Here is a 22,925-nt window from a genome sequence, read left to right as displayed (position 1 = left end):
CATCACCCCTTCTGACCAGGTCTCACCTGCTAGTCTGCACCACTTCCCAATGATGGCATCAAATCTGAGTCCCTTGATGGATCATTGATGACCTCAGAGCCAATCATGATCTGGTCACCTCTCAGTGTCTGGATCCAACATCTGGGGACTAAGCCACCACCACAGAGCCTTTTGGGGGATGCTTCATCTGAAAAACACAGCACATGTCCTTCAGATGGCACCAGTTAAAGGGGTGGCGGGGAGGCAGCACCGTTCTTAGTCTAGAGCAGTGGTTCTCAGCCTTCCTAACGCTGCGGCCCTGTAATACAGTTCCTCATGTCATAATGACTCCAACCATAAAATTATTTTTGTTGCTACTTTATAACTGTAATTTTGCTACTGTTATGAATAACTATATAAATATCTGTGTTTTCCAATGATCTTTGGCTACCCCAAAAGGGTTGCAATCCATGTTTTTATTGGTGTGTTTTTTGTTTGTTTGTTTGTTTATTTTTTGTTTTTCTGAGGCAGGGTTTCTCTGTGTGGCCCTCGTTGTCCTGGAACTCACTCTGTAGACCAGGCTGGCCTCAAAGTCAAAGATCTGCCTGCCTCTGCCTCCCTAGTGCTGGGATTAAAGGCGTGTGCCACCACCGTCCAGTGCTCCCAGTGCTCTTAACCACTGAGCCTCTTTCCAGCCCCCAACAGCTGATTTCTTAATCAAATTTGTTTAATTCTTATTTAACAATTTAAATTATATTTACCTATTTATTTAGTGTGTACGTGTGCATGCGTGTGCATGCGTGTGTGTGTGTGTGTGTGTGTGTGTGTGTGTGTGTGTGAGAGAGAGAGAGAGAGAGAGAGAGAGAGAGAGAGAGAGACTCATGCCTGTGTAGAGGTCAGAGAACATGGGTCAGTTCTTTCCTTCTACCGCGTGGTTCCTCTGGATTGAACTTTGGCTGTCCTTAGCAGCAAGCATCTTTACCCACTGAGCCATTTCTTTTGGCCCTCCATCTTATACAAACACATTTTTAGACACACTGCTCACTTTATAGCCCTGATTGGCTGGGAACTTACTATGTAAATAGGCTGGCCTTGAACTTGCAGCGACCTCCCCCCTCCGGCTCCCAAGCCCTCACAGTCACACTGTCCTTTCTGCTCTATCTCCGCACTTCTTTTTTGATTTTTAAAAACTTTTAAAATTGATTTTGTTGCGCTATACATTTTTCTCTTCTCCCCTCCCTTCTCCCCTTCCTTTTACCCTCTTCCATGGTCCCCATGCTCCCAGTTTACTCAGGAGATCTTGTCTTTTTCTACTTCCCACGTAGATTAGATCCATGTAAGTCTCTCTTGGGGTCCTCGTTGTTGTCTAGGTCCTCTGGGATTGTGATTTCTAGGCTGGTTTTCTTTGCTTTACGTCCAAAAGTGAGTGAGTCCATATGATGCTTGTCCGCACTTCTCCAGGCGTTGAGCTCTTAGGCAGTTTTGAAAAGGAGCTGGCCAAGCATGAGAAGAACCGGCAGGAACTAGCCAATGCAGAGAAGCTCTTTGACCTCCCCATCACCATGTATCCTGAGCTCATCAAAGTGCAGAAGGAGATGTCAGGGCTCCGGCTGATCTATGACCTGTATGAGTCTCTAAAGGTACCGTCCCTCCCCCGGATACCCCAAGCTGGGCACAGGCACATACGCACTCAGGTGCGGTGTTATGTTGGGGAGGGCTCGGAAAAGCCACAGCTCCTTTTGGTTGGCTTCAACACTCACCCTTCTACCTCAGAGGATCCTTCGAAGAGAAAGCTGAGGGAGGCCAGAGCTAGGCACGTGCCAGTCCCTTCTTTGGCTTTTGCGTCAGGTCCCATGGGTGCTGATATTTGTCTAATGTTTCTAGGCGGCCAAAGAGGAGTGGTCCCAGACCCTCTGGATCAACCTCAATGTCCAGTATCTGCAGGAAGGTATCGAAGGCTTCCTCAAAAGCCTCCGCAAGCTGCCGCGCCACGTGCGCAGCTTATCCGTGGCCTTTCATTTGGAAGCAAAGATGAAGGCGTTCAAGGACTCCATCCCTCTACTTCTGGACTTGAAGCACGAGGCCCTGAGAGAGAGGTTGGTTCCGTCCTCCGTCAGCCTCGTGAGCTCACAGAACGACTTTAGATCTCAGGCTTGTACAGCATAGGTTAGATAGGGGGCACAGACGAGAGGAGCCAGCTCGGCCGCGAGGCGAGAGGGGGCAGGATTTGTTTGGAAAGGAAGACAGCAGGAGGATTTGATCAGAGGAATTCAGGAGAAATGGAACGGAGTCACCAATGTCATTTGCAGGTTTTAAGTGCAACGTTAGAAGAATAAAAAGAACTCTGCCTGTCACCCCAGTGCTTGGGAGACTGCGGCAGGAGGATAGAAAGTTCCATGACAGCCTGGACCATATGTCTATTGGCACATTGCCTCAAAATTGCTATGTAGCCCAGGATAGCCTCAAACTCATGGCAGTCTTTCTTTCTCAGCCTTCCATGTGCTGGGATTATAGGCAAGAACCATCATGCCTGACTTGAAATGAATCCTATACACACACACACACTTTAAAGATTTAATTTTTATTCTAAATTATGTTTAGCGTGTTTTGTCAGTGTGTGTGTGTGTGCGTGTGTGTGTGTGTACGTGTGTGTGTGTATACCTGTGGAGGCCGGAGGGCTTCATATCCCTTAGAACTGGAACTACAGATGACTATGAGCTGCCACGTGGGTGCTGGGAACTGAACCCAGGTCCTCTGCAAGAGCAGCCAGTGCTCTTAACCGCGGGACCATCTCTCCAACCCTTTAGTGATTTAATTGACTTAATGTTTGAGCTACCATTTCCACGTGTAACCAGGAGAAAGCATCTATTCCTGAGATATTTGACTCCCTTGGACTCTGATGCACTTTGTGTACTCTATTAGAGCTTGGGCTCGCCCAACAATGACAGACCACATGTGGTTGCCATGTCGGAAGCTTGGGTCCCTCTGGTGTTAGATGGAGCCATGGGTCCTGTGGGTCTGGTGGCTTGCCCAACCCCACTCCATGCCTATGGGAGTCAGCCAGTGTTCTGTGGCCCCTGTCCTCCCCGGCCGCATTTCCCAGAGTCTCCTCAGAGAACCACGTCACACAACTTTAGTTTACTTAGCTAGAAATTGGTTCGGTCCCCATTTCCTCCCAATCTGCTGTAGTCTGGATCTGGAATGTTCCCGAGGGGCTCTTGTGTTGAGGGTCTGGTCCCCAGTAGTAACTGTTGTTAGGTGACTTTAGGAGGGGGCACCCCTTAGTCTCATTCGCCCTCCCCCATCTTCACGTAGCCGCATCTCATGTCCCTGGCTATGATTCTCTCCCTCACCGTTACCCCTCTAAACCTTTCTCTCCGTTAAGTCACTTTTCTCAGGTATTTCATCACAGTTCCAGGGAGCCGAGGAGGACACAGTCCTCTTCACACAAGCATGAAGGTCTCTCCTGAACACTCACGAGGTTTTAGCGCCTATTTCCTGTCTGTCTTGTTGAGCCCAGAGTGGCAGCCACAGGCCCAGCCAACATAGCTTTTGCCTGTCCATGTCCCCACACTTCTCCCAGGCCTGAAATGCTCTTGCCCTTGGCTCTCAGGGCTGTTCTCTGTGACAAACCAAGGCCCCCGTTCCATGACCTTGTAACCCACAGTTCCCAGGCTCGGCCATGTCCCTCCCTGTAAGGCACATCTGAGTATCACCTCTGATACCAGGGATCCCTCCCACTTTCTTTCTTTTTTCTTCTTCTTCTTTTTTGAGCCAACGTCTTAGGATATAGCCCAGGCTGACCTCAAACTCCCTATTCCAGTCTCCCATGGGCCTGCACTGTTAACCCCTGCCCACCCAGCATTCAGGACAGTTAGTACGTACAAGCTGGGGTGTGTGGCTCAGTGGTAGAGCAATTGCCTAGATCGTCTGGGGCCAAGAGTCCCATCCCCAGCTCTGTATAAAACAAGCAAACAAAACAGCTGGTTTGTAGCTAAGTCACACAGCAGTGGGCACCAGTGTTCTGGTCAGTAGTAGATGGTACACCATACCATGTGACCAGATGTGTCATAGGCTTGGACGTGTGGGCTTGTGTGATTCACACTGGGGAGTTCACACAAAGCCAAGCAGATCGCCTGATGGCGTGTTTCTCAGAACACGTCTACTTGTCAACATAAGACAGTGTTTAAACTGTAGATCCCGTTCATTGTCTCTTGACCATCTATCCAAGCTGGGGATGAGTTTCCTGGAACCAGGAGCTGCGCCTGGGGTCACCTCGTGACCCCACTACTCAGCGGAGTCAGTGCTAAAGTAATACGTCCCAACACACTTGGGTTCCATGACTGAAAAGGGTTCTCCCTCGGGCAGAAGCCAGTTTCCAAAAACTAGAGGCCACTCATTTTCTGAGCTGCGGTGTTTCCTGGTTTTGACCCTGGTGGCAGAGAGGAAGATTTGGAAGACCGCGGCAGTATAATCTCAGGGTGTTCCATGACCCTGTGGAGGTTCTCCCGTGGGGCCTCCTCCTCTGCCGTCAGGGGGAACGGTTAAGCCGGCTCTGGGTTTGCTGGGGTGGTGTTTGCTAATGGCTCTACATCCTTCCAGACATTGGAAAGAACTCATGGAGAAAACAGGTGTGTTCTTCGAGATGACAGAGACCTTCACGCTGGAGAACATGTTCGCCATGGAGCTGCACAGCCACACGGAAGTGCTCAATGAGATTGTCACAGCGGCTGTCAAGGAGGTGGCCATTGAGAAGGTAGGGAAGGGGAGCCGTGGGTCTCGGTGCTGCGGCTCTGCCTCCGAAGGTTCATTGAGATGGGGTTTTACCATGTAGATGAGGCTGGCTTTGAACTCATGATCTTCCTGCCTCAGCTTCCTGAGTGCTGGGATCACAGGAAGGCTCCGGCAAAGGCTGTCTTTTCTCTTAGCAGGAAACACTCTGTCTCTAGTGTCTAAGGAAGTAGAACCTCTGCCTCAGTTTACTTTTTTTTGATGTCCTTGATTACAGTTTCACATTCTATTCACGGGTGAACAATTGGGCACCCTGTGGAAAACAACTAAAAATATCAAATCACTCACAGCCTGGACACTGAGGGCAGCCATTGCTGTCATCCTACTGAATGCTGCACCCTGCTGAAGATGCATGCACAGGGTCAAAGTGAGCGCAGGAAGATGCCATGTGAGCCCATTTCGCACAACTGGTTCTAACAGAACGCTAAAAGATGTGTAGACACATGACACATGATACATTCACACATATGCACAAACACATGTAGTCGTACATACAATCAATACATGTATTCACACTCATACACTATAAACAAATACATGCACATACCATGTATAGATGCTGTCTTAAGTACATGTCTCACAGCTGTGGAAAAAATACCCCACCAATAGCAACCTAAGGAAGGAAGGGTTTAACTGTGGCTCGCAGTTTGAGGGCACCGTCCATCACGGCGGGGAAGGCATGGCGACAGGAGCGTGAGGCAGCTGGTCACACTGCAGCCACAGTCAGGAAGCAGAGAGATGGATGCCGGTGCCCAGTTCAGTTTCTCCTTTTTATTCTGTTTAGTCTAGGGAATGGCACCACCCACAGTGGGAGTGTCTTTTTTGTTTTTAAACTTAACCTAATTAAGATAATACCTCAAAGGCATGCCCAGAGAGTCCTGTCCCACTAGAGATCAAACCACACATACTTATATATATATTTTTTATTTTATTTTATTTTATTTTGATTTTTTGAGACAGGGTTTCTCCGTAGCTTTTGGTTCCTGTCCTGGAACTAGCTCTTGTAGACCAGGCTGGCCTCGAACTCACAGAGATCCGCCTGTCTCTGCCTCCCGAGTGCTGGGATTAAAGGCGTGCGCTACCACCACCCGGCCACACATACTTATAAACATCTACATATAGACATACACAGAGCACATATCATTGCGGATTTCCTCAGAGCCTGGAATCATAGAAGCCTAGAATTTTGTCCTGGCACTTTCTTGCTCAGCAGTGGGTGAGCAAGACCCCCTTGTTACATAGGGAGCTGCACAGTTGGGACCTCGGTTCTGGCACTCGGCTGCACGTGTGGCCCTTCTAAACCTATCTCTGGATAACAATCTGATTTTGGGGTGGGGTTAGATGAGATCCTACATATAACACGCTTCTCTGGCAGAGTACACGCCTGATAGTCAGGGACACTGTTGCTGAGGAGAATCTCCATCTCTCGGATGATGGAGCTGGGACTCTGGGTTGAGTCGCTGACCAAGGACACATCAGGGAAGGAAGCTCCTGGCTCAGGAGCTCCGTGCTCTTTCCGTCTGTGGGACCAACCACTGTTTGTGTCCCAACCAGGCCGTGAAGGAGATCCTAGACACCTGGGAGAACATGAAGTTCACCGTGGTCAAGTACTACAAAGGCACGCAGGAGCGAGGCTACATCTTAGGGTCCGTGGACGACGTCATCCAGTGCTTGGACGACAACACGGTCAACTTGCAGAGCATCTCCGGGAGCAGATTCGTGGGGCCTTTCCTGCAGACCGTCCACAAGTGGGAGAAGACACTGTCTCTGATAGGGGAGGTCATCGAGGTGAGAGCCAAGCAGAGGGAAGTGTAGGAATTTTATATGGGGAACACCTGTGCTTAGAAACGAGCGGCTGTTTCCCGGCTCTTGATTTAGCTGGTGGGGGAAGTGCATCGATGGAGATGTTGATGAGTTCTGATTTCAGGGAACGCACTTTTAATTTCTAAGATTCCTACTTGGCCTTTTAACGTGTCCCTGTTCTGTTTCCAAACCTCCTGTTCTTGTTGTATGAATGTTTTCACTATCAATGTGCTAAACATTGATACTGTATACATATCTATATTAAAGTCCTTTTCAGATTTGACTATTATGGGCTAGGTGGCTCTCTTCACATAATTCAGTTTTCCTTTGGGTTATACCACCTGAAGTTTTTCTTCCTCCTCCTCCTCCTCCTCCTCCTCCTCCTCCTCCTCCTCCTCCTCCTCCTCTTCCTCCTCCTCTTCTTCCTCCTCCTCCTCCTCTTCTTCTTCTTTTTCTTCTTTTGGTTTTTTGAGACAGGGTTTCTCTGTAGCTTTGGAGCTTATCTTGGACCTTGCTCTTGTAGACCAGGCTGGTCTTGAACTCACAGAGATCCACCTGTCTCTGTCTCCCAAGTGCTGGGATTAAAGGCGTGCACCACCACCGCCAGCTTCTCCCTATTCTTGCTCAGTGTGTCATCTGTCTTTGTACTCTCCACACCTGGCCTGACATACTGGGTGGTGGGTCAGGCCTGTGTGGGCCATGCTGGACCAGGCCTCTGTAAATAAATCAGATCAATCGGGCTCATTCCACTATTTTTGGGTGGCTGAATTTTTCATAGGCAAGTATGTTTGGTCCCCAAATTTTCGCAGCACCATAAAAGAAAAACTCCCAGTCACTTCCCAGCTCCTGCTTCCCCAGGTCCCCTAACCACACATCTGTTTTCTATCTCCATATCTAATCTGTTTGTCTCACATGTGTGAAATCACACACAAGGCTCATCTACATGGTAGCACCTGTCCAAACACTAATCTGTCCATGGCTGTACCACTTTTGGTTCACCTGATGGCTGTCTGTCTTGTTCCTGTCCCCTGGGTGTTGTAGAAACGCCCACCGGCAGAGTTCCTGGATGCACTCTCTGGGCCTCTATTGTCCCTGATGGTGTCTGTATCTGGAAACAGAATGGCTGAGTAGGTGGCACGCAGCTTCTTGTGAACACAGACATGTGCACTGGTCATTGTGAATCGCAGGTCTCCGAGTTTCACATCCTTCCTGTCCAGGACTGGCATGTGGGGGGCGTTATTTTGCTTTGAGTAGAGGCATGTCCTCTAAAATGCTGCATTCCTGCATGGTAATCCCAACTCTCCAGGGATCTGTTCCGAGATGTCCTGACAATGCCCAGAACCCAGATAGTACCCGACCTTGTACGACTGCTTCCCAGTGCACATATACCTATAGCAAAGTATGATTTACAAGTCCAGCTGCCTAGAGGTGGAGCACGTGACTGCTCATGCACAGAACGCTTGTGACAGCGTGTCTAAGAGCTGCACGAGCGTGCTCTCTCTCTGCACACCTGCTTGAACCACTATAGTTTTGGACTCCTGTCGGCCAAAACTCCAGAAAGCAAAAGTGAAATCCAGAGAACTGGGCACTTGGGGTAGAGGGGGTGGTGGCCATGTCCCACGGCGCCACTTGGTCTGCCAATCCTTGCACTGACTGAACCTACTTGAATAAGTTGTGGGTTGGGGGGATTTTGCCTGTGTCCCTGGGGTGCCTCTTCACCCTGTGATGTTGACATGGTGCGTTTTCAGATCTGGATGCTGGTTCAGAGGAAGTGGATGTACCTGGAGAGCATCTTCATTGGCGGGGACATACGGTCCCAGCTGCCAGAGGAGGCCAAGAAGTTTGACAACATCGACAGGATATTTAAAAGGGTAAGTGACCAGCGTGAGAGAGGACGGCATCCCCATGAGTGTGAGAGAGGATGGCGTCCCCATGAGTGTGAGAGAGGACGGCGTCCCCGTGAGCGTGAGAGAGGACGGCGTCCCCGTGAGTGTGAGAGAGGACGGCGTCCCCACACACTGTTGTGTCTATGTAAACTTGTTCCTAAGGTTGGGTCTTCTGAACCTCTTGGCCATTCCTTATGTGACTAATTTACTTAGGAAATTTCCCGCTTATTGACCTACATAACAGTTGACCATGTCTCTCTGGATTTCTTATCCTATATAAACACACAGATATAGGTAAATCCAAAGGCAGGCTGCAATAGGACCACATCCAACAATATAACCTCAGTTCATTATCTTTGACGTATTTCTTTATATTTTAAAAGTTAAATTTAGTGTATGTGTGTACACATGCACCTACCCCACGCATCACACATGCCAAGGCCACGTGTGAAGTGAGAAGGCAACCTGTGGGGGTCCGTTCTCCCCTTCCACCATGTGGGGCCTGGGGATTGAACTCAGGGCCTCAGGCTTGGTGGTGAGCCTCTGCAAGCTGAGCCATCTTGCAAGCTCTCTTTTATGCATATCAGTGAATAAACAACTAAGTTTTTGCCTGTTCCTTTACTGTTGGACTTTTAGACAATTTCTTTCTGTTCTCCCCACTACCCTGACCTTCCTTGTGGCACGGAAGACCACTGTAATGAATATCCCATGTGTGCAAATGGCTCCTAACTCTTGCTGTCTCCGCTCATTTCTTTTTCTTTCTCTCTCTCCTTCTCCCCCTCTCTCTATTTCTTCCTCTTCCTTGTTTTTGTTTTTATTTTTCTCTGTGTATCCCTGGCTGTCCTGGAACTCCCTCTGTAGACCATACTAGCCTTGAACTCACAGAGATCCTCCTGCCTCTGCCTCCCAAGTGCTGTTATTAAAGACGTATGGCACTATGCTCAACTCCACTCATTTCTTAAGCCCTGGTTGAATACCTACTGTGTGCAGCACTGTTTAGGGGGTGGGGTACTGCATGACTAGACACACATGATCCCTACTGTGTGCAGCACTGTTGCAGGGGGTGGGGTACTGCATGACTAGATATACATGATCCCTACTGTGTGCAGTACAATTGCAGGGGGTGGGGTACTGCATGTCAAGACACACATAATCCCTACTGTGTGCAGTACTATTGCAGGGGGTGGGGTACTGCATGACCAGGCACACATGATCCCTACTGTGTGCAGCACTGTTGCAAGGGATGGGGTACTGCATGACTAGACACACACAATCCCTACTGTGTGCAGCTGGCCTCCTAACAGGAAGACACACTAGAAATGAGTTTGAGATGCTGGCAGGAGACACTTGCCCAGAGCTTCACGGCTTCATGTGGGGCTCCCCGAGGCTGTGGTCTGCCTGCCTGCTGGTCCTTTTGTGTCCTGATCTGTGCCTTCTGGGGACTGTAGGGACAGCATTTCTGCCACCTTGTGTGACACTCAGCTGTATCCCTGGCCTTCTCCAGATCATGGGGGAGACTCTGAAAGACCCGGTGATCAAGCGATGCTGTGAGGCCCCAAACCGCCTTCATGACCTGCAGAACATCAGTGATGGCCTGGAGAAATGCCAGAAGAGCCTGAACGACTACCTGGACTCCAAGAGGAATGCCTTCCCCAGGTTCTTCTTCATCTCAGACGATGAGCTGCTCAGCATCCTGGGCAACAGTGACCCCCTGTGTGTGCAGGAGCACATGATCAAGGTCAGGGCTCCTTCAGGGCCAGGCCCACTGTGAGCGTTGGGGCCCTGGGGCAGGTCGGGGCATATGACTGAAGTCAGGACTCTTGATCAAGGGTCAGGGTTTAGCATCAGGGCCAGCAGCCACGCTCAGTTAAAACATCCCTTTTTAAAAAAGGGGATGTTTTTCTTCTCAAGAGGTAGGCTCTTTCCTTCCCTTTCCCTTCCCTCCCTTCATTCCTCCCTTTCTTCTTTTCAGAGGTATGTAGCCCAGGCTGGCCTATAGTGGCCGTCCTCATGCCGCAGCCTCCCAGTTGCACCCATGCCTAGCTATTTCCTCCCTCTCTCCCTCCTCCCTCCCTCCCTCCCTCCCTCCTTCCCTCCTCCTCCCTCCCTCCCTCCCTCCTCCCTCCCTCTCTCCCTCTTTCTCTCTCTCTCTCTCTCTCTCTCTCTCTCTCTCTCTCTCTTTCTTTCTGTTTCTCAAGACAAGGTTTCTCTGTGTAGCCCTAGCTATCCTGGAACTAATTATGTAGACCAGGCTGGCCTCAGACTCACAGAGATCTGCCTGTCTCTGCCTCCCGAGTGCTGTGATTAAAGGTGTGAGCCACCACCACCGGGCAAATTCTCCATTTCTAAACAAGCCATTACTGCTGTAGAGAAAGGATACCAGATCTGCCCCCATCCCTGCTTCCTGTTTCTCCTGGGAGTTCTCCCCGTTTTACTCTTTATACTTGGCCACTCCTCATCTCTTCCCTATTCCGCAGGAGCCCTAAGGACTCAGGTTCTGGACTTTTCTTTTGCTCGAGTGTTTGTAACCATGACATGTGGCTCCTGTCAACTGTGGTACACTCCCAGCTTCACCTTTAAGGTGTTTCCTTAAGGCTTCAGGAAGCAGGGCAAGTGGCCCTGAGTTACCTGGTCACATTTCATGTCTCTAAGCCCCCAGTTCCACCTCAGGTTCAACTCCTCACTCCGCTGTGTGTGTCTGGACCACTTTGTCCCCGTGTTCACACTAGATCCCATGATTCCTCAGAGGTTTTCCTTCTTTCGGAAAATCCACCTTTGATTTGCACAACGCTGAGGAAGTAGCCTGTCATCCCGAGAGTGTCATGGCCACCATGGAGGGTGGGCGTCCCACCAGCATCCCCACCTGCTTCTCCTGCTGCCTGCAGATGTACGACAACATAGCCATGCTGCGCTTCCACGATGGAGACAGCGGGGAGAAGCTTGTGTCGGCCATGATCTCGGCAGAGGGAGAAGTCATGAACTTTCGCAAGATCATCCGGGCTGAGGGCCGTGTGGAAGACTGGATGACCGCCGTGCTAAATGAAATGAGAAGGACCAACAGGCTCATCACCAAGGAAGCCATCTTCAGATACTGTGAGGACAGAAGCAGGTGATGTGGCTGTGTGAGGGTGAGCAGCTACATCCCGCCACCGAGCGCAGGGTGACTTAAGAGTTTAAGACAGGCAGGCTGCTGCAGTAAGTCTTTTCTTGCCATGGCAACCCAGCTGATGAAAACTGTTTCAGATGATGGTTCTGGATAGTACTTCCTAGGTGAGCAAGGCAGCAGGTTGGGCGCTTGTTACAAATTCAACTTGGGCTGGGAGTGTGGCTCTACAGTAGAGTTCCTGTCTAGAATCCCCCAGTGAGGGGCTGGGGGTGTCTCAATGGCAGAGTCCTTGCCTAGAATCACCCAGTAAGGAGCTGGGGGTGTGGCTCAGTGGTAGAGCCCCTGCCTAGAATCCCCAGTGAGGGACTGGGGTGTGGCTCAGTGGTAGAGCACCTGCCTAGAATCCCCCAGTGAGGGGCTGGGGTGTGGCTCAGTGGTAGAGCACCTGCCTAGAATCCCCCAGTGAGGGGCTGGGGTGTGACTCAGTGGAAGAGCATCTGTTTAGAACCTCCCAGTGGCAGAATGCTTGCTTTGAATACACGAGGCTGTGGGCTCCATTCCCAGCGTTGTAGGAATGAATAACTGAATACAAATTCCCAGCACCCACCCCCACCCCATTCCTGGGCACCGGCCACTCGGGGCCTGCACCAGATGTTGTGCCATCCCTAGCCCTTGGGCTTCTGAGCAGACTTCACCGTGAGAATGGTGCTTAGCGGTCAGGAGAGGCACTGCCAGGATCCTTTGTAGACTCTGTCACTGGGAGACAAACAGGATCCCAGCAGGCAGGTGCCTTACTGTGTAGCTACACCTCCAGCCCCTTGGTGGTGACTTCTCAGCCAGGACTCTACCGCCGAGCCATGCCCCTGGCCCTATGATGGACGGGTTGCTATGTAGTTGGGAGCCTATGAGGTTAGGGAGGGGAATCTCTGTCCTGGTCAGTTCATGGTCTAGCCCTGGAACTTTCCTGGCCTCCACGCCTCCTGCTCCAGCTCAGACATCTAAGCTCCTGGAAGTGCAACTGACTTCCCATCCAGCCTCTTGTGGGACCCGGGCTCTGCCAAGCCTTTGACAGTGTGCTCGCCCTGTAGGGTGGACTGGATGCTGCTGTACCAAGGCATGGTGGTGCTGGCCGCCAGTCAGGTGTGGTGGACTTGGGAAGTGGAGGACGTCTTCAATAAAGTCAAGCAAGGGGACAAGCAGGCTATGAAGAACTACGGCAAGAAGATGCACCGGCAGATTGACGACCTGGTCACACGGATCACCATGGAGCTGAGCAAAAACGACAGGAAGAAATACAACACAGTCCTCATCATCGATGTCCATGCCCGGGACATTGTGGATTCCTTCATCCGGGGCAGGTGGCTACCTCCCTGGGATTCTGGGGCGTTTTACTGTTCTGTCCTTCTGTGGTCTGCCCAGCTATGGTCCCTTCCTTCTCTTCCCTTCCTGATCCAGCATCCTGGAGGCCCGGGAGTTTGAGTGGGAAAGCCAGCTGCGCTTTTACTGGGACCGCGAGCCGGATGAGCTCAACATCCGTCAGTGCACAGGGACCTTTGGCTACGGCTATGAGTACATGGGCCTGAACGGAAGGCTGGTCATCACGCCCCTCACAGACCGCATCTACCTGACGCTCACGCAGGTGATGCTTGCCCTCAGACATAGCTTATTGGTGGACCTAGATGGAGCCTTGGCTCTGAGCTCTAGGAGGCATCTTCCTTTTTTTAATATGATTGTCACTAATGGGACTGTACAGCCCGAGGGCCTCTTCCCTGGGATGCTGGTTCCACCCCATAGCTTAGACCCCCACACAGCAGTCCCTAGCAGTGGGGGTGGAGGCAGAGGGTAATAGAAAGTTGCAGAAATATATAGGATGCAGAAGATAAGCTGTATTGTACTGTAAGAAGGCAAGTGGAGGAGGAGGAAGCCATGCCTCCCCTCAGGATGGGGCCAGTGTGTTAGCATCTGGCAGATTCTTTTGTTTGTGGCACCGAGAATAGAACCTAGGACCTTGTTCACGCTAAGCAAGTGCTCAGCCATGGTTATACCCAAGTCTGCATGAAGCACCCATGTGTGTCGGGTCCCTTACCTCACCACTCAGCTCAGAGCTGAGACCCAAATCCACGCCATGTGCAGCTCACTCCTGCTCTGGTCTCCCCATCACTCTGCTGCACCTGGGGGTACACAGGAGAATGGAAGTGTGAAGCCTATGGTACCCCCGGACTGTGAGCCAAGAAGCCCTTTGTTGTCCTAGAAAGAAGTGTGAACTTAAGCCATGCATAGCAGCACGCTTGGAGGTGGGGGCAGGAGGATCAGGCATTCAAGGCCATTCCCACCTATGTAGCAGGTTGTATGCTAACCTGGGCTACCTATTTCAAAGCATGGACGTATAAGCTTATCTGTGAGTTAGGGACAGGATCAATGGGAGACCACAAGTCTAAGCATTTTTTGACATTGATCACAGAGGCAAGTTTGTGTCCTAGCCAACTGTTACCCAACAGGACAGATGGGACTGAGGACCCGAGCTACCCTCTCTCATTTGGGTCTGAAGTCCCTGGGGAATGTCAGAGTATAAGGTTATTATTGCAGTCAAAGTGGAGACAATATCTTCCCTTCCTTCGGTCTCATCTAGTTCTCGTGGGGCAGGGCTAAATGCCACTGCCCACCCTGGGGATGACCATCTGCCTAACCTGGCTCACTATAAAGTGTCAGTCTCTGAGACACTCTCACAGACACACCCAGAAACAATATCTAACCAGCAATCTGGAGAACTCCCTGCACAGCCAGGCCAACACATGGACCTGAGCATTGCAATGCCCATGTCTGTGTCCCAGAGATGACCCTGGTAGGAGTGCCCTTTCTCTGAACCAGAACACGTGTGTTTTGCAGTAACCGTGCCCTTTCTCTGAACCAGAACACGTGTGTTTTGCAGTAACCGTGCCCTTTCTCTGAACCAGAACACGTGTGTTTTGCAGTAACAGTGCCCTTTCTCTGAACCAGAACACGTGTGTTTTGCAGTAACAGTGCCCTTTCTCTGAACCAGAACACGTGTGTTTTGTGGTAGCCGTGCCCTTTCTCTGAACCAGAACACGTGTGTTTTGTGGTAGCAATGCCCTTTCTCTGAACCAGAACATGTGTGTTTTGCATTTGGCTGCTCACAGGCGCTGTCCATGTATCTGGGAGGTGCCCCTGCTGGCCCCGCAGGAACCGGCAAGACAGAGACCACCAAGGACCTTGCCAAAGCCCTGGGCCTGCTGTGTGTTGTGACCAACTGTGGTGAAGGCATGGATTACAAAGTAAGGCCTTGCTGCCTTTCAGTACCTCTGCAGGGAGCTCCTAGTGTGGGCGTGGTTGGGAAGTGTGTCACGTGTCTTCTGAAATGACAAGTGATAGCTGGGAGGATGTTAGAGTAAAACCTTCTGCTCCGCTGGGCGGTGGTGGCACACGCCTTTAATCCCAGTACTCGGGAGGCAGAGGCAGGTGGATTTCTGTGAGTTTGAGGCCAGCCTGGTCTACTAGATTTAATTCCAGGATAGGTTCCAAAGCTATAGAGAAACCCTGTCTCAAAAAACCACACACACACACATTTTGCTCAGCCACAGGGCAAGAGTCCTGAACTCTAGGCTGCTGGGCTCAGGGAGACAGCATGGATGAATAAGGGGCCATAGAGAGGGACGAGGGCAGCAGCTAACTCCAGTACTGCACTCTGAGTTCTAGAGGAACTGGTCAGCTTTGGGACTGTGGACCCACTGTGGCTAGATCGCCCAGCATTTTAGCAGCTGGCAATCTGGAGTTTGTACAAATGCACAGTCTTGACTGTCTAGCCCGAGTGGGAGCTGGTCTACCACGGGCCTTGTGCCAGCGCTTCACCCAGCCGCTCAGCAAGTTGTTTAATATGGAAGGCCAGGAGGAACAGGCCCTGACGGTTCTAACGGATTCCCTAGGCTGTCGGGAAGATCTTCTCTGGCCTCGCCCAGTGTGGCGCATGGGGCTGCTTTGATGAGTTCAACCGGATTGATGCCTCGGTGCTGTCTGTCATCTCATCTCAAATCCAGACAATCCGCAATGCGCTGATCCACCAGCTGACCACATTCCAGGTGAGGGGAGCATCTGCATCTCTCCCCAGGATGGCATCTTGGGTGGGGCCATTGTCAGACATTAGTTACTCTTGTGCTACTGCGATCAGACACTTTAAGTGTGAGGGAAGCAATGGTTTTGGCTCACGGTTTCAGAAGGCTTGGTCCATCATAGTGGGGAGAGCAGGCCGGGGTTGCTCCCACCCCTGTGGCACCAAAGCAGAGAGAGGGACATCCCTGTGTTGTCTAGCGTTCTCTTCCCCCCATTTAAATTTATCCAGGCACCTTATCTCAAGGATGGTGTCCCTCACATTCAGGGTAGGTCTCCCTCCATCTGTTAATTCTCACAAAAGCAGCCAGAGGTATACCTAAGCGATCCTAAAGCCACTGAGCTTGGCAATGAGAATTACCTACCACACCTGGCCAGACACCAAACCTGATCAAACCTGGCCAGACATGAGATTTCACTGGATTACACAGCTTACCAGATATTATGCCCAGACAGACATTAAGCCAGGCCAGATATCATATTTGACCACACCTTACCAGGCATCACACCTGACCATACTTGACTACACCTGACTACACCTGACCACACCTGACTACACCTGACTACACTTGACCACATCTGGACACACTTGGACACACGTGACCACCACCTGACCACATCTGACCACACCTGACCACACCTGACTACACCTGACCACATCTGACTACACCTGACCACACCTGACTACACCTGACCACACCTGATCACACCTGACCACACCTGACTACACCTGACCACATCTGACTACACCTGACCACACCTGACCACACCTGACTGTACCTGACCACACCTGACTACACCTGACTACACTTGACCACATCTGGACACACTTGGACACACGTGACCACCACCTGACCACATCTGACCACACCTGACTATACCTGACCACACCTGACTATACCTGACCACATCTGACTACACCTGACCACACCTGACTACACCTGACCACACCTGATCACACCTGACCACACCTGACTACACCTGACCATACCTGACCACACCCGCCACACCTGACTACACCTGACCACATATGACTACACCTGACTACACCTGACCACACCAGACTACATCTGACCACATCTGGACACACCTGACCATACCTGACCATACCCGACCACACCTGACTACACCTGACCACATCTGGACACACCCGACCACACCTGACCACACCATCTGACCTCATCATCTGACCATATCTGACCACATCTGACCACACCTGACCACATATGACCACACCTGGACATGCCTGACCATACCTGACCATACCTGACCATACCCGACCACACCTGACCACATCTGACCACACCCGACCACACCTGACCACACCCAACCACACCTGGACACACCTGACCGCACCTTGACAGGCACTATACCTAACTGGACAGTACACCTGGCTTCCCAGAGGTGTCAGAGGATTCTTTGTCAGTCCAGAGAACCCATATTGCCCACATCACCATCTCCCTTGGGGATGCACCTGTGGCCCCAGCTTCCCCTCCCTGAGTGAACTGGTGACGACATCACCCACTCCTTCCTCTCCTGTCACCCAGTTCGAAGGGCAGGAGATCTCCCTCGACTCTCGGATGGGCATCTTTATCACCATGAACCCCGGCTATGCGGGCCGCACAGAGCTGCCCGAGTCCGTGAAAGCACTGTTCAGGCCTGTGGTGGTCATCGTGCCCGACCTGCAGCAGATCTGTGAGATCATGCTCTTCTCGGAGGGCTTCCTGTGGGCCAAGGTGAGCTGCACCGATGGCTAGCCCTGTCTCTGCTCCTCCCCCACCCTCTCTGAAGCTGTGGTTTAATTTGGTCGTGTGCTAATGCTAGGGAGATTGGGACAGCATCCACAGGTCTCCCATGTATCCCTCCCCAGGAGTGGCATCTTAGGCACAAGCTGCAGTCTTTGTCAGCCTGTGAGGTGCCCAGGCACACGCCGTGTTCAGACATCACCAGGGTTCATGTTCTTCCTGTCTATGTGTAGCAATGGAGTGACCATCACCATAGTCAGAGCACAAACCAAACTTTTTGCCACCAAGATACATGCTCTCTCGTCAGCCTTTAAAAACCACACCAGGGGTCGAGAGAGAAGGCTGAGTCAGTACAGTGCCTACCTGGAGCATGAGGACCTGAGTTCGAGTCCTCAGACCCACATAAAAGCCAGGTGTGGTGCTACACCCCTGCCATTGCTGTACTGGGGAGACAGATCCCTGGAGCTTGCTGGCCAGCCAGCTTCACCAGTCAACTCCAGGGTCAGTGAGAGACCTTCTCTTGAAATACAAGGTACAGACTAAGGAGAGGACTCACTGGGTGAAAGGGCTTGCTCTGTAATCAAGAAGATCTGAGTTTGAATTCCCAACACCCATGTAAACAGCTGAGCATGGCTGCACATATCTGTAACCCTAGTGTTGGAAAGAGAAGACAGGTGGATCCCAAGAGCTCCCTGGTCAGCCAGCCCAGGCAAAATAAGGGAGCGTCTGGTTCAGTGAGAGATCCTGCGTCAAGCCAATACAGCTAAGGGTGAGAGAGGGAGACAGCTCATTCTTCCTCTGGCCTCTGTATGCACGTGCACCCATGGGCACATTTGCCTACATACTTGCATGCAACACACATGTGCGTGCACACACACATACACTTTTTTGTGTATGTGATACTGAAGATGGAACCCAGCACCTCATGCAACAGAGGCCTGTCTCCACTGAGCCACACTCCAACCATTTTCTTCAATGCATGCTCTTGGAAAAAAAAAAAAGAGAACCTAAAATGGATGAAAGACATTTAAGGAAATGTTCAACATCCTTAGTCATCAGAGAAATGCAAATCAAAGCAACTCTGAGATTCCATCTTACACCTGTAAGAATGGCCAAGATCAAAAACACTGATGACAACTTATGCTGGAGAGGTTGTGGGGAAAAGGGAACACTCCTGCATTGCTGGCAGGAATTCAAGCTGGTACAGCCCCTTTGTGGCGATTTCTCAGAAAATTAGGAAACAATCTTCCTCAAGACCCAGTAATACAACTTTTGGGTATATATCCAAAGGATGTTCAATGGTGCCACAAGGACATGTGCTCAACTATGTTCATAGCAGCATTGTTTGTCATAGCCAGAACCTGGAAACAACCTAAACGCCCCTCAATCGAAGAATGGATAAGGAAAATGTGGTACATTTACACAATGGAGTACTACACAGCAGAAAAAAATAACATCTTGAATTTTGCAGGAAAATGGATGGAGCTAGAAAACATCATTTTGAGGGAGGTAACCCAGACTCAGAAAGACAATGTACTCACTCATAAGTAGTTTTTAAACATAAAGCAAAAAAAAAACCAGCCCACAAATCACAATCCCAGAGAACCTAGACAACAATGAGGACCCTAAGAGAGACATACATAGATCTAATCTATATGGGAAGTAGAAAAAGACAAAATCTCCTGAGTAAATTGGAAGCATGGGGACCTTGGGAGAGGATTGAAGGGGAGGGGAGAGGCAGGGAAGGGAGCAGAGAAAAATATAGAGCTCAATTAAAAAAAAAGATTTTATTTTTCAGTTATGAGTTTGTGTGTATGGGTGCAATTCCCACAGAGGACAGAAGAGGGCATCTGAGTCCCTGGGCCGGGAGTTACAGGTGGTTGTGAGCCATTCAACATGAGTGCTGTGAACTAAACTGAGCCCTCTCTAAAAGCAATATGTGCTTCTACCCACTGAGCCATCTTTCCAGCCCTGAGCTGGCTTCTCTTCAAGGCTCTCACTACACCCTCTCCACCCCACCCCAGGCTGCCAGGATTCTGGGTTTTCAGGATGAGATCTTGTGTCTGTTTTTATCCAAATTCCCAGTCTTGGGCACCAGTGGGCTTGACTGGTGTAGCCTGGGAGTTGTCATCAGGAAGTGGGACAGACTGAGCACCGTGGCTCATATTGATCTCTAACCCACGCTTCTTAGGCAATTGAGGTGGGAAGATTATAAATTCAAAGCCAAATTCTATCGCAAAATAAAATGAAGTAAAGGACTAGGGTTCATCCTTAGCACCAAACAAACCAACAAAAGGAACAGCGACTGGGCAAGGGGCACCTGTGGGATCAGTTGAGGTCCAGTAAGCTGGGAGCGTCCGTGTGAGCAGGCTGTGACCGCTTGCTGGGATCTGCCGTCACTGAAGGCAGTTATGATCCCAGCTTTGTACTACAGCTGTCAGATTTTAGCAAACGTGTTCGAGTGTTTCAGACAAGGTCTCAGTAGTCCAGACTAGCCTCGAACTCTCTACGTAGCTGAGGATGACCTTGAACTTCCTGATCCTCCTGCCTGAACACACCTTCCACACAGCACCTCCTGGCTAGCATTGGTGTCCTTTGAATAAGTCCCCTGTGGAGCCTTAATTAGAAAAGAAGCCACATCCTGGTGTTTTCTGAACCCTAAAGTCGAGCTTTGCAGATCTGTAGATCGGTGTCCCTGGGACACCCATGTTTCTTTGTATTTGCAGTGACACCCTGCTGCTTTCTGTCTCTTTATTCTCTCATATTTTTGTGTTCTCACTACCTTCTGTCAAAAAGACGCTGGCCAAGAAGATGACAGTCCTGTATAAGCTGGCCCGGGAGCAGCTGTCCAAGCAGCACCATTACGACTTTGGGCTCCGGGCCCTGAAGTCGGTGCTGGTCATGGCTGGGGAGCTGAAGCGAGGTTCTGCAGACCTGCAGGAGGTAGGCTGCGCAGCGTCTGTGGCTGGGTGTGGTTCTGTGCAGTCTCCACGCATGTGCGGAAGACGAGGTAGAGGACATGGGGCTGTCCCTCCGTTGGCTGTATGGCTTGGCTTTGCTCTTCTCACTGTGATGTTGTCTTCGGAGACTTGTTACCTTCAGATCAAGTTCAGACTCCACGTGGCAGTACCAGTATTCAGGGTACTTCTGTAGCGACTTTCAGCCCGTCATCTTCGGGGGACAGGGAGGCAGAGGGGCAGAGTAGCCTTCTATTGAAGTGGGAATGTGAGTTCCTCTTCAATTAGTGAGGATTGATTGGATATTTTTTAAATTTTATTTCTTTATCTTATGTGTGGGAGTGTTACGTCTGCATATATGTACCACATGTATGCCTGGCACTCTTGGAGGCCCTAGGGTTACAGATGGTTGTGAGCTGCCATGCGGGTGTTGGAGTTAAACCTGGATCCTCTGAAAGAACAGCCAGTGCTCTTAATCACTGAGCCATCGCTCCACCCACTGGGCATACATCCTAACGGGACTCAGTGAGATGTCTCACAGGTACACACGGGCTCTGATCAGAGCCAGCGCCTCCCCACCGACTTCCTCTTTATGGTGAAACTGAGAGAAATTGTCACATGTGATGCTTACTTCACCGTCAGATCCATCGCTGGTGTTCTGAGGGCGACGTTCTTGCACAATTTCCCACCAGTGATAATGCTGGACATTTAATTTTTGTTTGGATGTAAAACTCGACATCTTACATTCCATTTTTAATTATTTTTTTCAATCCAGGGTTTCTCTGAGTATCCCTGGTTGTCCAGGAACTCACTTTGTACACCAGGCTGGCCTCGCCTCAGACTCAGAGCCGCCTGTCTCTGCCTCCGAGTGCTGGGATTAAAGGTGTGCGCTGTCACCGCCACGCTTTACATTCCATTTTATAGGTTTTATTGTGGATTTTTATCTTCTATAAAACCTTGGAAAAAATGAAAGGCAAATTCCAGAAATATCTTTGATATTTTATGTAAATGTTCATATTTCATTTTCATAAAAATATTTTATGGAAGTGGCTTACGCCTTATAATACTTTCTACTTTGTATATTAAATCATAATTAAAAAATGTTTTGAGACAAGTTCTCATTATGCAGTCCAGGTTAACCTTGAACTTGCTGCATAGACCAGTCTGGCCTCCATTTCACAGAAATCCATTGTCTCTGCTCCTCAGTGCTGGGATTAAAGGTGTGTGCCACTGTGCCTGGCCAGAATTTTAAAAATTTTAACTGGAGATACACCTCAGTAGTGGGCGTTTGCTAGGTTCAATCTCTATTATAGCCCCCAATTTTCTTTAAAATATATAAACCTATAACATATAATGTATAAATCTATAACATATAATATGTACAAATCCATAACAAAATATGTTTTGTTATATATTATGTTTTTTCAGAGGGTGTTGAGACAGGGTTTCTCTGTGTATCCTTGGCTTGCTTTGTAGACCCACTGCCTCTGTCTTCCGAGGACTGGGTCCAAAGGCACGCATCACAGTGCCCGGCATATATTATGTCTTTTACATTTGTTTATTTAGTGTGTGTGCTCGTTCCTCATCCTGTGCTTGTGGAGGTCAGAGAAGAATTTGTCAAAGTGAGTTTTCTTTCCAACTTGCAGGCTCTGGGGATTAAGCACAAGTCATCAAGCTTGGGGCTTCTCATCTGCTGAGCCATCTTTCCATCCCTCGTTACATATTTATGTTAGATATATAAAATCTGTGACTAAGCACATTAAATTTTAGAAGAACGTTCCATGCTGTGTTGGGCAGGGGGGATGTCCCGGTGCATGCTGGGTTCTTAGGCAATCCCTCATCCTCTTGTCGCTCCAGGATGTGGTCCTGATGCGGGCGCTGCGGGACATGAACCTACCCAAGTTTGTGTTTGAGGATGTCCCCCTCTTCCTGGGCCTCATCTCCGACCTGTTTCCTGGGTTGGACTGCCCCCGTGTGCGCTACCCGGATTTCAACGATGCTGTCGAGCAGGTGCTGGAGGAGAATGGCTACGTGCTTCTGCCGGTCCAGGTGAGCAGGGTGCAGGGTCACTGCAGAACACAGACTGGCATCAGACTCCTGCTCAGTCAGTGAAGCCACACAAGCAGGCAGACTTGAATTCAATTGCCCAGAACCCACGTTAAAAAAAAAAAAAAGGCTGGTCTCAGTGGCACACATTTAAAAACCACCTCTAGTAGGGCATAGCCTAGTGGATCCCTGAAACTTGCTGACCAGACAGTCTATCCACATCAGTGAGCCCCAAGTTTAGTGAGAGACACCATCTCAAAGAGTAAAATGGAGAGGAATTGAGGGAAACAGTCGCTCTCCCTCTCCCCGTGAAAACACACACATTCCTGTCAGGAGTGTAAAATAACACACTGCACTCACTGGCCAACAATCTGCCAGTTCTTCAGCAAGTTACACCCAGAGGCGTCCTAGGGCCTGGTGACCCCACTGCTCAGCCCAAGAACAGTGAGAACATGTCTGCGCAGAAACACGTATGTGAGCTCCCGAGGTC

At 50.2% G+C, this 22,925-nt stretch overlaps 1 protein-coding gene across 1 annotated transcript in view; it reads left to right on the top strand.

Annotated features, from left to right (window-relative positions):
- The window catches only part of Dnah10 (dynein axonemal heavy chain 10), a 122,020-nt gene that overhangs the window by 39,752 nt on the left and 59,343 nt on the right, over positions 1–22,925 (top strand). The window contains exons 24-37 of the mRNA XM_075978710.1: positions 1,441–1,619; positions 1,864–2,075; positions 4,582–4,735; positions 6,325–6,558; positions 8,322–8,444; positions 9,964–10,197; positions 11,345–11,568; positions 12,654–12,923; positions 13,021–13,204; positions 14,724–14,858; positions 15,507–15,659; positions 17,235–17,423; positions 20,229–20,375; positions 22,247–22,438. Of these exons, the coding sequence (XP_075834825.1) occupies positions 1,441–1,619; positions 1,864–2,075; positions 4,582–4,735; positions 6,325–6,558; positions 8,322–8,444; positions 9,964–10,197; positions 11,345–11,568; positions 12,654–12,923; positions 13,021–13,204; positions 14,724–14,858; positions 15,507–15,659; positions 17,235–17,423; positions 20,229–20,375; positions 22,247–22,438 (2,630 nt within the window). The remainder of the gene's footprint in view (positions 1–1,440; positions 1,620–1,863; positions 2,076–4,581; positions 4,736–6,324; positions 6,559–8,321; positions 8,445–9,963; positions 10,198–11,344; positions 11,569–12,653; positions 12,924–13,020; positions 13,205–14,723; positions 14,859–15,506; positions 15,660–17,234; positions 17,424–20,228; positions 20,376–22,246; positions 22,439–22,925) is intronic.

The sequence above is a fragment of the Microtus pennsylvanicus genome, chromosome 1 (assembly GCF_037038515.1).
Source record: "Microtus pennsylvanicus isolate mMicPen1 chromosome 1, mMicPen1.hap1, whole genome shotgun sequence".
Taxonomy (NCBI): Eukaryota; Metazoa; Chordata; class Mammalia; order Rodentia; family Cricetidae; genus Microtus; species Microtus pennsylvanicus.
This window is presented reverse-complemented; position numbering and strand designations above follow the sequence as displayed.